Source organism: Nomascus leucogenys, chromosome 2, assembly GCF_006542625.1.
Source record: "Nomascus leucogenys isolate Asia chromosome 2, Asia_NLE_v1, whole genome shotgun sequence".
NCBI lineage: Eukaryota > Metazoa > Chordata > Mammalia > Primates > Hylobatidae > Nomascus > Nomascus leucogenys.
Window position 1 is genome coordinate 89,475,843 of NC_044382.1, and position 13,166 is coordinate 89,489,008.

The 13,166-nt window shown below is 40.1% G+C and overlaps 1 protein-coding gene across 3 annotated transcripts in view; it reads left to right on the plus strand.

Annotated features, from left to right (window-relative positions):
- MSH3 (mutS homolog 3) overlaps positions 1-13,166 on the plus strand; it is a 229,626-nt gene that overhangs the window by 382 nt on the left and 216,078 nt on the right. For 2 of the 3 annotated variants that reach the window (XM_003261531.3, XM_030800806.1), the window contains exons 2-3: positions 1,334-1,454; positions 10,092-10,312. In XM_003261531.3, the coding sequence (XP_003261579.2) occupies positions 1,334-1,454; positions 10,092-10,312 (342 nt within the window). Of the gene's footprint in view, positions 1-97; positions 183-1,333; positions 1,455-10,091; positions 10,313-13,166 lie in introns of those variants that run through there. The other variant, XM_030800807.1, reaches the window with a different exon arrangement.

A 13,166-nucleotide genomic window follows, 5' to 3' on the forward strand; every position in this document is an offset into this window, starting at 1 on the left:
CGGGCTGAAGAAGGGGAAGATGGGAAGAGCCCAGCCGGGGCTACAAACTAGATGGAGCGCTGAGGCTTTAGTACTTCCGTTTGAGGAGATAGGCAAAGGTTACGCAGGTTTTTAATGGCAGGCCTGAGACAGGAACTCAGGTCTCCTGGCTCGCATTCTGATGAGGGGGTTGTGGGCAAGGGGTGCGTCTTTTAACCTCCATCCTTTTTTTTTTTCTTGGTGGTCGAAGAGTTTTAACTGATTTTTTTAAAAAGTGCTGGATTGGGTGACTAGAAGAAAGCTGCCGTTAGGTCTCCAGTTTTTAAGACTGCAACAGCATGGCTCAGTATTTCAAATCACTACGGTTAAAAGCAGTCATATTGTGCAGTTCCCCAGTGAACACTTTTTGTAGTTTAGATTATAAAGTCTGAAATACAATTTGGGTGGATGAAGTTTCTTAGGATGGTATAGATGTGACTAATCATGGAGTCCTTGCTGTTGCCATCCTTCAACACAATAAGTACGTTTGTTTGTTTTTAAACCAGAGATACTGCCACGGGAAAAGCCCAAGGGTGACCCCTCACTGGGGTCACCTGCACAGTATTTTTCAAACTGAGGCTGTGGAAGGGCATTGAAGACTGGTTTTTAGCCACCTACCGTATTTTAATGTAGGTGACAGCTTGGGTACTTCAAAATCTTGTTCGCTTCATATGTATTTCTGCCTTCATATGTATTTCTCTCCTCTTCTGTTTTTTTTGAGGACGACCTACATTTTCATGAATTCACCAGAATTTTGCACCCACTATTTAAAGGGTAGTTGGTGAAGGACTTATGTATGTTTTTGGCAAGTTTTCTGCCAAGAAAAAGTTCATAATCTTGTCACATCTTTAGTGATGAACATAAACCGTTTAAACAGGAAACACTTAAATTGCAATGAACATGTCAAAAATGATACTGTTCTTTTATTACCTATCTTTTCCCCTCTGTGCCTTTGCTACATAGCTGTTTATTTCTTAGAGGTATTTTATTTAGCATATGTAAGTAGGGTGATTCAAGTTTTATAATTAGAGAAAGCTGAAGGCTGATTGAGTCAAGACAGGTAGCAGCCTTGGTTTCAGTTAATTCTAAACACGGCTTGAGTTGCTGAGGCTCCTGACTATCAGACTCTACCTTGTCTTTTATGGTGTTAAAAACAGTTCACCCATAGGCTTTTCCAGAGCTAAAAGTAGGGGATTCTTTGAAGAGTGGATGGCAAGGAACCTTGTCATTCAGATGTAAGGTTTAAATTACTTCACATACGTCAGGCCTTCTCAAAATAGAGATAACACATCATTTTCTAACCTTCCCGATATAGGCTACAGAAATTGACAGAAGTAAGAAGAGACCATTGGAAAATGATGGGCCTGCTAGAAAGAAAGTAAAGAAAGTCCAACAAAAGGAAGGAGGAAGTGATCTGGGAATGTCTGGCAACTCTGGTGAGTTGTGGGGGATTCTTTTTTCTCCTCAGTCATGGCTCTGGTATTCTGGAATTCTCCAGAGGGCAGAAGAGCCTATTAGAATTGTGTCATTTTTCTTTGTGGAGAAAGGTCCCTTTTGTTCCTGAGCAGAGTGGCCCCCTATAGGTGATGGTGATGTGTATAGGAGGTTAAGGGGATGGTAGAGCTAGAATTCTGCAGTTTAGCTGTAGTTCTCCCAACTTTCTCCTTTATTCCTTCTAGCTATTTTTGTCCTGGTTATAAAATTAAAACGTTCTTGCTACAGAAATTTCAAACAGTACAGAAATGTGGAAGGTAGGCAGTGATAGACCCCATAATCGCTCCCTTTGAGTGAGACCCACTGCTATTGGTGCTCTGTATATACTTCTAGATTTTAAAAATTTGTACATGTGTATATGTGCATAGTCATAAGCTCACAAATTAGTTTAAATATATTTTACAGATTATATTATATTCTATACTAAGTCGCTACTATCTTTTTCTACTTAATAGAAAATTTTGAACAATTTTCAGTATCAGGACCTGTAGATCTACTCTCCCCCCTTTTTTTTGCTTAGAGCTGCTCTTTGTGTATGTAAAAGGCATTGAATAAAAACAGTATGCCTAGGCTGGGCACGGTGGCTCACACCTGTAATCTCAGCACTTTGGGAGGCCAAGGCAGGTGGATCACCTGTGGTCAGGAGTTTAAGACCAGCCTGGCCAACATGGTGAAATCCCATCTCCACTAAAAATACAAAAATTAGCTGGGCGTGCTGGTGTTTGCCTGTAATCCCAGCTACTTGGGAGGTTGAGGCAGGAGAATCACTTGAGCCCAGGAGGCGGAGGTTGCAGTGAGCCAAGATTGTGCCACTGCACTCCACCCTGGGCAACAAAGCGAGACTCTGTCTCAAAACAAAAAACAAACAAACAAAAAACAGCAAAATAAATAAATAAATAAAAACCCATCCTGCCTGAGTGCCTGAGTTCCTGGATTTCTAGAGGTGGTGTTGCATATAGATAGTTAAGCAGATTTTTCTCTAGTTTTATGGTATCAGAGAATTTGTGATAAAGGAAGACAGGAAATCCATCTTTATTCATTATCCCCAGGAAATTAGGTAAAGAGAATGAGAAAAAAAAAAGTCCCAATTCAGATAGAGGTATCTGTCCAATGGAGATATATGTAAAATATTAATCCTTCCATAAAAGGTAAAATTTGAATTTTAGGGTCAACATGAAAGCTTTAGTATGAAATAACTACAGGAATGGAGATGTGTGGCTAAGGAGAAAAGTAAATCTAAAACTTCACCTTTCTGGAGGGGGCATGCAGGGAGGCGTGACTTGAGAGAATTTGCCACGTGTTAATGTTACAATTCTGGGGCCGGCTACATTTCATTGCTTGATTATTCTTCATAGACCCATTTTTTAGGTCTACAAGCACTGAATGAGCACCTATGATTTTTATTCTAGAGGCTTTTTGTAGCTCATTTATTTTTCCTAAGAATGCTTTTTGCCCTTTTTTTTTTGAGACAGGGTCTCTTGCTCTGTCACCCAGGCTGGAGTGCACTTGTGCAATCTCAGCTCACTGTAACCTCCTGGGTTCAATCTCAGCTCACTGTAACCTCCTGGGTTCAGGCGATTCTCCCGCCTCAGCCTCTCGAGTAGCTGGGATTACAGGTGCGTGCCACCACACCTGGCTAATTTTTGTATTTTTAGTAGAGTCAGGGTTTTGCCATGTTGGCCAGGCTGGTCTTGAACTCCTGGCCTCAAGTGATCTGCCCACCTTGGCCTCCCAAAGTGCTGGGATTACAGGCGTGAGCCACTGCACCTGGCCTGTTGTCCTCTTTTTATAGAGGAAGAAGTGGGTGATAGATGAAGAGAACTGATGATTATCACAGTTAAGTAACTAAGACAACACGGGGACAGTTGAGATGGAATGTTGTTGAATTAAGACAACACACTTGGCATATTTTAAAATAGGACCTTTGCCACTTGTTAAAAATGGCACTAAGGAAGAAGGGGGAGGATCATTCACTAGTCAGAAGCTGGGTGACTCTTCCACTTCAGTTTATTTTATTTTTTTAGAGACAGGTCTTACTCTGTCATCCAGGCTGGAGTGTAGTGGCAGGATCATCGCTCATGTAGCCTCAAACTCCTGGGCTCAAGCCATCCTCCTGCCTTAGCTTCCTAAGTAGCAAGGACCACAGGTGCATGCCACCATGCCTGGCTAATTAAAAAAAATATGTATTTTTTAGAGACGGGTTTTGCTGTGTTGACCAGACTGGTCTTGAATTCCTGATCCCAAGCCATCCTCCTGCCTCAGCCCTTCAGTAGCTGGGACTGTGCTCCTGAGCCATCATACCTGGCAAGTTTTTTTTTTTTTCTAATAACAGAATTATTAAGATATAGTTCTCGGGGCCAGGCACAGTGGCTCACGCCTGTAATCCCAGCACTTTGGAGGCCAAGACAGGTGTATCACCTGAGGTCAGGAGTTCGAGACCAGCCTGGCCAACATGGTGAAACCCCGTCTCTACTAAAAATACAAAAATTAGCCGGATGTGGTGGTGGGTGCCAGTGGTCCCAGCTACTTAGGAGGCTGAGGCGGGAGAATCGCATGAGTCTGGAAGGTGGAGGTTGTAGTGAGCTGAGATCGTGCCACTGCACTCCAAGCTGGGTGACAGAGTGAGACTCTGTCTCAAAAAAAAAAAAAAAAAAAAGATACAGTTATACAATATGATTCACCCATTTAGCATGCACAATTCAGTGGCTTTTAGGATATTCCCAGAGTTGTGCAACCATCATCAAAGTCAATTTTAGAACATTTTCATCACCCCAAAAGAAACCCTGTGCCCATTAACAGCCACCCCCTGTTCTCCCCCAGCACTCCCCAGCCCTAGGTAACCACTAATCTACTTTCTGTGTATAGATTTGCCTATTCTGAACATTTCATATAAATAGAATCATACAATATGTGGCCTTTGGTGTCTGGTTTCTTTCACTTACTGTAATGTTTTCAAGGCTCATCCGCGTTGTAGCATGTATCAGTACTTCATTCCCTTTTCTAAAAATATTCATTTTCTTTATTGTGGTAAAATATACATAACATAAAATTTATCATCCTAGACATTTTTAAGTATACAGCCCGGGGTATTTAGTACATTTACATTGTTATGCACCCATCACCACCATCCATCTCCAGAACTCATTTAATCTTGCAATCCTATAACTCTGTACCCATTAAACACTAACTCACTGTAACCTCCTTCCCCCAACCCCTGGCGCTTACCATTCAGCTTTCTGTCTCTATCATTTTGGCTACTCTATAATGCATTCATTCCTTTTTATTTCCAGGCAGTATTCCATTGTATATATCCACCTCAGTTCTTAACTCTTCAATTAACAAGTTATTTTTCATACCTGGGATCCACGGGGGAAGGAAACTTTTATACTCACAAGCAAACTTAGATACATTTGAAAAGCCAGTTAAGTACGTATTTTGAAAACCAAGGGAATAATAATAAAGTAAGAGATGCATTGTTTATTAGTCCATTTTCATGCTGCTGATAAAGACATACCAGAGACTGGGAAGAAAAAGAGGTTTAATTGGACTTACAGTTCCACATGGCTGGGGAGGCCTCAGAATCATGGTGGGAGGTGAAAGGCACTTCTTTTTTTTTCTTTTTTTAAATTTTACTTTAAGTTCTGGGATACATGTGTTGAACGTGCAGGTTTGTTGAAAGGCACTTCTTACATGGCGGTGGCAAGAGAAAATGAGGAAGAAGCAAAGGTGGAAACCCCTGATAAACCCATCAGATTTCATGAGACTTACTCACTATCATGGGAATAGCACGGGAAAGACTGGCTCCCATGATTCCTCCCACTGGGTCCTCCCACTGGGTTACCTCTCACTGGGTCCCTCCTACCACATGTGGGAATTCTGGGAGATAAAATTCAAGTTGATATTTGGGTCGTGGCACAGTCAAACTATATCACATTGGAAAAGATTCAAAAATATATTTTTAGCATAAAGGAAGTCATGGTAAACAAGGTAACTGTATATTGGAAAAGTCATATTTAGAAGAAAAGAGTCACTATATTTCTTCGGAGATTCTTAGCCTTTAGCATATAAGACATCAGAGGTTTTTTATTTTTAATTATAGAGGGTTGTGTTTTTCTCTGGTTGCTTTCAAGATTTTCTCTTAATCACTGATTTTCATGTTTGATTTTTTTTCTGCCACATATAATCTGCAGGAACACATAATTGATTTTAGTGGACCTTGTCTCTTCCCTCCCCCGCCCCACCCGAGACAGCCTGTGCTCTGTAGCACAGGCTGGAGTGCAGTGGCACAATCTCAGCTCACTGCAACCTCCACCCCGCCAAGTTTAAGCAATTCTCCTGCCTCAGCCTCTGGAGTAGCTGGGATTACAGGCACTCGCCACCACGCCTGGTTAATTTTTGTATTTTTAGTAGAGATGGGATTTCACCATGTTGGCCAGGTTGGTGTCGAACTCTTGACCTCGTGATCTACCCGCCTCGGCCTCCCAAAGTGCTGGGATTACAGGCGTGAGCCACCGTGCCCAGCTGCCTTTGTCTGGTTTTTAATTTTTATTTCTTCATTTATTTTTATCCTGTTTAGAGCTCATTTAAAGCTTCTCGAATGTGGGTTTATAGTTCTTATTAAATATGGGAAACTTTTTTGGTTGTTAATGTTTCACATTTTTTCTGTCTTTCTGTCTCTTGTGTCTTCTTCTGAGAGTTTATTACAGGGATGTTAACTACTTGATATTATCTGTTAAGTCATTGAGGCTCTTTTCATTTGTTTTCCAGGCTTATTTCTCTTTGTAGTTCTTTTTGGATAGATTCTACTGCTCTGTTTTCAAGTTCAGTGGTCTTTTTTTCTGCTATGTCTAATCTGCTGTAAATCTCATTCAATAAAATGTTCGTTTCCTATATTGTATATTTCATCTCCAAAAGTTCCATTTTGTTCTTTTAAAGTATCTTCCAGTTCTCTATATGAGTATATCTCAGTATAGCTAAAAAAAAAAAAAAAAAATCCTTTTGCTCCTCTTTTTGCTCATGTTTTCCTTTACATTCTTAATTATATGAAGCATATTTATAAATTGTATTTTCTTGTTCTTATATGCTAATTGCATCATCTCTGTCATTTCTGGGGCTGCATCCCTTGACAGATTTTTCCTATTTTTTGCATGTCTAGTAACTAATTATTTGGATCATGGATATGTTGAATCTGTGTTGTCTCCTGCTGGAGTTTGTGTTTCTTTAGAGTGCTGGACTCTGTTCTGACAAGCAATTAAATTCCTTTGGATCACTTTGGTCTTTTTAAGGATTGTTTTTAAACTTCGGTAGAGAATAATAGCCCTTACTCTAGAGCAACTTTAGTCACATTCTACGTACGGCTTGACCTTTTTAGAGTTTGAAAGGGATGCATAATAGCAGTAGCACACCATTATATCGTATTTCCACAATACAGAGACAGTAGACATTAGTAACATTAAGAACGTAAATACAGTCATATGCTGCCTAATGACAGTCAATGAGGGACCACCTATACAACATTAGTCTCGTAAGATTATACTAGGTATTTTTACTGTACCATTTCTATGTTTAAATATGTTTAGATACACAGATACTTACCATTGTGTTACAGTTGTCTCTAGTATTCAGTACAGTAACATGCTATACAGGTTTATAACCTGGGAGCAATAAACTATACCATATAGCCTCGGTGTGTAGAAGGCTATACCATCATCTAGGTTTGTGTAAGTACACTCTCTGATGTGCACACAATGATGAAATCACCTAATGACACATTCTTGATAACATATCCCCATCACTGAATGATGCAAGACTGTCAACACCTGTAGTAAGTTTTAGGACGTGACTAAGTATTTATTACTCAACCAGTAGCATCTGCCAGCCATAAGAGTCCCTGATTATTTCATCTCTGTTTTTAACACTTTGGTTTTAAATACTGTCAAAGTCAAATAAAATATAGAGACAAATCTCTAAATTTAAAACATTTTATTTGGGGTGGGGCACGGTGGCTCACACCTTTAATCACAGCACTTTGGGAGGTGAAGGCAGGCGGATCACCTGAGTTCAGGAGTTCGAGACCAGCCTGGCCAACATGATGAAACCCCGTCTCTACTAAAAATACAAAAATTAGCCAGTTATGGTGGCACACACCTGTAATCCCAGCTATTCAGGAGGCTGAAGTAGGAGAATTACTTGAATCCAGGAGGCGGAGGTTGCGGTGAGCCAAGATCGCGCCATTGCACTCCAGCCTGGGTGACAGAGTGAGACTCTGTCTCAAAAACAAAGAAAAAAGGAAAAAACATTTTATTTGGGAAGCAAGAATTGCAATTTGGGACATACACACAGACCAGGTGGTCTTTGGTATGTTTGAAGGACAAAGAGAAAATTGGAGGTTTTGTTAAAAGGGAGAAATAAGCCAGGAGCAGTGGCTCACATCTGTATTCCCAATGCTTTGGGAAGCCAAAGCAGGAAGATTGTTTGAGCCTAGGAGTTGGAGACCAGCCTAGGCAACATAGGAAGACCCTGTCTATACAAAAAATAAAAAAATAATTAGTTGGCCATGGTGGCACTTGCCTGTAGTTCCAGCTACTCAGGAGGCTGAGGTGGGAGGATCTCTTGAGCCCGGGAGGTCAAGGTTGGAAAAGGAAAAAGAAATGTATTGTTTTGAACGAAGGTTCATTGGTACTAGGAAAATTTGGGGGAACTGGCAAACTCTGATTAGTGAATGACTGCAATGGGTAAAACTAGCCTTAAGAGTCACAGCAGGTTGTTTTAGCAGCTATCAGGTAAAATTGGTTTCAGGTTACAGTAGGCAGTTTTAGCAGCTAGGCTTGCAGAGAATTACATTTTTGGAGCAATGATATGTGCTCTCAGTTCTTTTTCCCCTGGCCTCTCTACTCTGTTTTAATTGAGTATGACAAGAATGACCCAATTCATATGATCAACTTTCACAATACTTTTTATTTTTTTTCCAACAAATACAACTCCAAGATCTTCATCCCACCTTCATTCCAGGCAAAGTTTTTTTTTTATATCTATAGGAGGGAAAATCTTTGTATAACATACACACTTATAGTATACTTTTGAAGAGCGATACAAATATACATCTCAAAAAAGAGAGTAATAGTAAACAAGGTGAATATGCATTTGAGAAAAGAGTCAAATTTAAATTTTTGTAGCTAGAAAATTGACAGGAGACCTAATGAAAGCCTGTGAAGAGGTTTAAATATAAATAGGGAAAATTTTGAACTATTTTTTTTGAAGCAACAAAAGCAGAGATTTATTGGAAACAAAAAGTACACTCCACAGGGTGGGAGTGGGCCCTAGCAAGCAGCTTGGGAGCAATTTTAAACTTTTAGAAATGAACAAAACACAACTCTTGCCCTCAGAGTGTTTTTGCTTTAATAGGGAAGGTAAGAGGTGATAAATGTGTGCAGTCCCAGTTCCTTTACATTTAGTAGCAACAACCTAATAGTAGTGCTCTAAACGGTGAAATACTGTGTTCTAGTACGTGGTAGGGATCCAGAAAATGATAGTTTCCCTTCTTTTATGGATTGCTTCTTTGTGATGAGTGCCACAGGGAGATGTGATCTTGTTAGAGGAACACAGAGAAAGAAGATGATTTTAAGCTGTGAAAATTAGCAGAAGGTTTTATGGGAAAGGTAGATTTCAGATGGGTCTTGAATGAATACAATTTTGACATGCAGAAAGCATACCATGGGCAAAGTGATGGTGTGTCTGAGTATGGTGATTTGGTTTTCTTGGTAAACCCCTGATGTCAATATCAAGTCTTTCCGCTTGAGCTAGTAAGATTTCCCAGTCAAGAGTCCTCCCAGCTTCTGCCTGGAGGGGAGTGCTCTGGCTGCTTGGGTTCTGGAGAGGCCGTGGATCTCAGCATACATTGTGTCTGTGTTCCTATCATCCTTCTGGGTTAGGTACAGTACTCCATCAACTGTGCTTGTTTTGCCTTTCCAGGGAAGAAATCTCCAGTTGGCTGCTGATGTGGAGGAAGGACAGTTGCTTTTGAGCTTGGAGTATGGTAGGGGTTTAGGGAACAAATTGCTTTGAACCAATCCTCTTTTAGAACCTCCCTTTATTCCTTTCCAGAGCTACTGGTACTCTAATTCCTGAGTCTTTTGAGCATTTTGTGTTGTAATTAGAGTTGGCTCTTGGTTTTCCTAATTACTGACTTAGGATTTAGCTCTCAAGTGTGCTGAATTGGTTATTGTTCATTTGTTTTCCTTTCTAGCTTTAGATATCTCATTTGCAGTTGTTACCTCTCCTGTCTGTCCTTATGGGCTTATGTCTTCAAAAAAAAAACAAAAAACAAAAAACAAAAAAAAAGAAAAAAAAACTCTACTATAGTAATGAGGTTTCAGGAATTAGTGAAATTGCATCTGTGTTTAATATGCCATCTTTACCCTGAACCCAGTGTTTCTTTCTTTTTTAAAAAAAATCACATTATAGTTAGGTTCATTGCTTTATTGGGAATCTACCTCTTTAAAAAATTCTATGCTGGTTATGAATTAATATAATGAGACCAAAATACTATTGTTCTATTTTCTTCTTATTTGCTACCTAAGAGCCAAAGAAATGTCTGAGGACCAGGAATGTTTTAAAGTCTCTGGAAAAATTGAAAGAATTCTGCTGCAATTCTGCCCTTCCTCAAAATAGAGTCCAGACAGAATCTCTGCAGGAGAGATTTGCAGTTCTGCCAAAATGTACTGATTTTGATGATATCAGTCTTCTACATGCAAAGAATGCAGTTTCTTCTGAAGATTCGAAATGTCAAATTAATCAAAAGGTATGTAACTGCTATAGATGAATATCCAGTTACCTAGAATAGTGGGTTCTGAAGTACTATCAGGTTCTCTGGGGTCATTCATGGCAATGGTTCCTAAACTTGGATGATCTTCTGAATCATCTGAGGGAGCTTTTGTGTTTTAGTTTAGTTTTTTACATCCCTGGAGATTCGATTTACTATGTTTTGGGAGGGATTAATTGGTTTGTATGAGAACAAAACAAAAGCCTTCCAGGTAGTTCTGAGGTATTGCTGGGATCAGGAGCCCTTGACTTGGAGGGATTCTTTATTGACAATTAATACAAGCACAGTTTCTTACAGTCCTCCTTAGAGTTTCCATGACTACCGTGGAAAATCATGATGGGCAACTTAGATATTTTGAGGTTTCAGTTGAAAGCTTGATAGATAGAAAGTAAATTCAAATGTAAGCCACATGAACATGGGCTTTTTACTTTATCCACTATTTGTTTTGAGACTTTTAATGGTTTTCATCATTGCAGAATCAGGGAATTTAACTCATGCTCCATCATTGAAATCTGTAATTCAGAATAGTGATTGGTTTGCAACCTTAGCTTTACATTGGAATCACCTGGAGAACTTGCCATTAAGAACCTTCCCTCAGAATCTTATTTAATTGGTTTTCACCGAGAAATGGGCATGGATATTTTTTAAAAGTTTACATTTTATTTTGTATTTTATTTTTATTGATGGGGTCTTACTCTGTTGTCCAGGCTAGAGTACAGTTGTGCGATTATAGTTCACTGTAGTCTCAAACTCCTGGGCTCAAGCAATCCTCCCACCTTAGCCTGCAGATGAGGTGAGACTAAAGGAAAAGCAGTCATTTTAATCTGTAGCTGTGATTGACAACCATTGAATTAGAGAAATGGTTCTATATATGTATATGTGTGTGTGTATGTATATATATGTTTGAGTCATTGAAATTCTGATGAAAGCTGTTGGCCTTTTTCCTCAGAAAAATTCTCAAGCCAACAAAATTTTGCCTATAATTTTCAGATTTCACATCTTTCCCACAAAGTCCAGATCCATGAACTCCTCCCTCAGCCAGGCTAATATTGATTGACTTGTCTTAGATCATCAGGAAAAAAAAGGTGTTTTTGTTTTTAGTCTCTTTTAATACTTAGAAGCAGTTCACCTAAGTATAGTGGTTATTAAGCATAGAAGTCATAAAGTTTATTCATTAAAGCTCACTTTATTGATAGGAGCATTTACTCCAAGGTCTCAGAAGAGCATATAGATTATTGCTTTATACATAGAATGACCAACTTGGCATTTCCACATCACAGGAAATTAGAAGTAAGTAGATAGAGGGGCACCTAGAAGCAGTGCCATTCTTACAAGCGATAAGCTGTTTGATGGCATGGATAGATGTGGATGAATGGCAAAAAGCTACTGAGTGAACATAAATGCCCCATGGTCCAGGACCATTAGGATGGGGTCAGCAACGCCATAACTCTCAATAGGTTTTGAAATATATTCTGATCACTCTGAATTGTCCAGACAAGGTTAAATTGAGTTCAGCATACTGTCTCTGGGAATATGAAATAGAATGTAATGTATCTTATGAGTATTTCTATCCAAATCTTTTTTTTAAAGTAGCTTATTTTGTTACCCAGGTATTAATATGTACAATAAACCCTCATGACACAAGTTTACCTATATAACAAACCTGCACATGTACTCCTAAACTTAAAATGAAAGTAAAAAAAAAAGTTGCTTAATATTCAAGTATTTAGATTGATTTAATTGTTAGCATCCCATAAGGATAAAACTTTTTTTTCCTGGAAGCTTATCTCATTTCCTAAATGAATAAAGAATAAAGTAAGAATAAGTTTTTAAAATTTAAGAAATATATTTTCTGTGTTGATTCACTTTTATACTACATAGTATATACCTGCATTTCACATAAAAGTCATGGGAACAAAATAGGAAACTCATCAAAATGAAAAGCAAATGCATTCTCAGGTATAGGAAAATTGTTATGCAATCCTTGGGGTGTCGCTTCGCCAGCTGTAAACCTCTGTGGCTGGTGGTGCCTTTGCCCGAGTTTTTACTTGGGCCTGCTGGGCTCATTCCTCCCACTCGGCCTGGCAGGCTGTGCTTGGGTTTTGCTTTTGGCCTGAATCTCGCAGCTGCCAAGGGTGAGCCAGGAGTGGAGTGGTGAGGGTGAGGGGTATGTGAGCAAGTGACCATGGGGTCTGGCCCCTGTGCACTGCCAGGCATGCTGGCTTTGGCAGGGTGGGCAGCTCCAGGTGCCAGCATGAGTGAGGGCTGGACCAGGTGTACCACAGACAGCGTCCACGGCTGGCACCAGGGAACACAGTGGTGCCCAGAAGCTTGGAGATTCCAGAAACTGCAGAGCCCCAGAGAGGGTGTCATAGACCTGGCTTAGGAGCCCCTAGGTCTGAGCTCCCAAAAGGTCCACAGCTCTTCTCTCCTCTCTTCTCTCCTTCTTGTTGCTGCAATGTGGCAAGTAAGAGATGTGTTTCAGGCCTGTTTGTGTTAACAGCTCTTTTAGCCCTGCCATTTGGTGGGTCCCAAGTTCTTGTCCTGCTTCCAGGAAGAATGAAGTATGTGGACAAGTGGAGGGTGAGCAAGGCAAAGAGGGGCTTTCTTGAGTGACAGAACATTGAGGGGAGACCCACAGTGGGTAGCTCCTTTCTGCAGGCAGGGCATCCCATCAAGTGAGAAGTGTTCAGCCTTCAGCAGAGAGGGGACCCTGGAGTGGGTAGCTCCTCTCTGCAGGCAGGTTGTCTGCTTGTCTCTTCAAGTTTGGCCGAGTCTGGGGGTTTGTATGGGCTTGAGAGGAGGAAGTGTGTGCTGATTGGTTCATGGGATG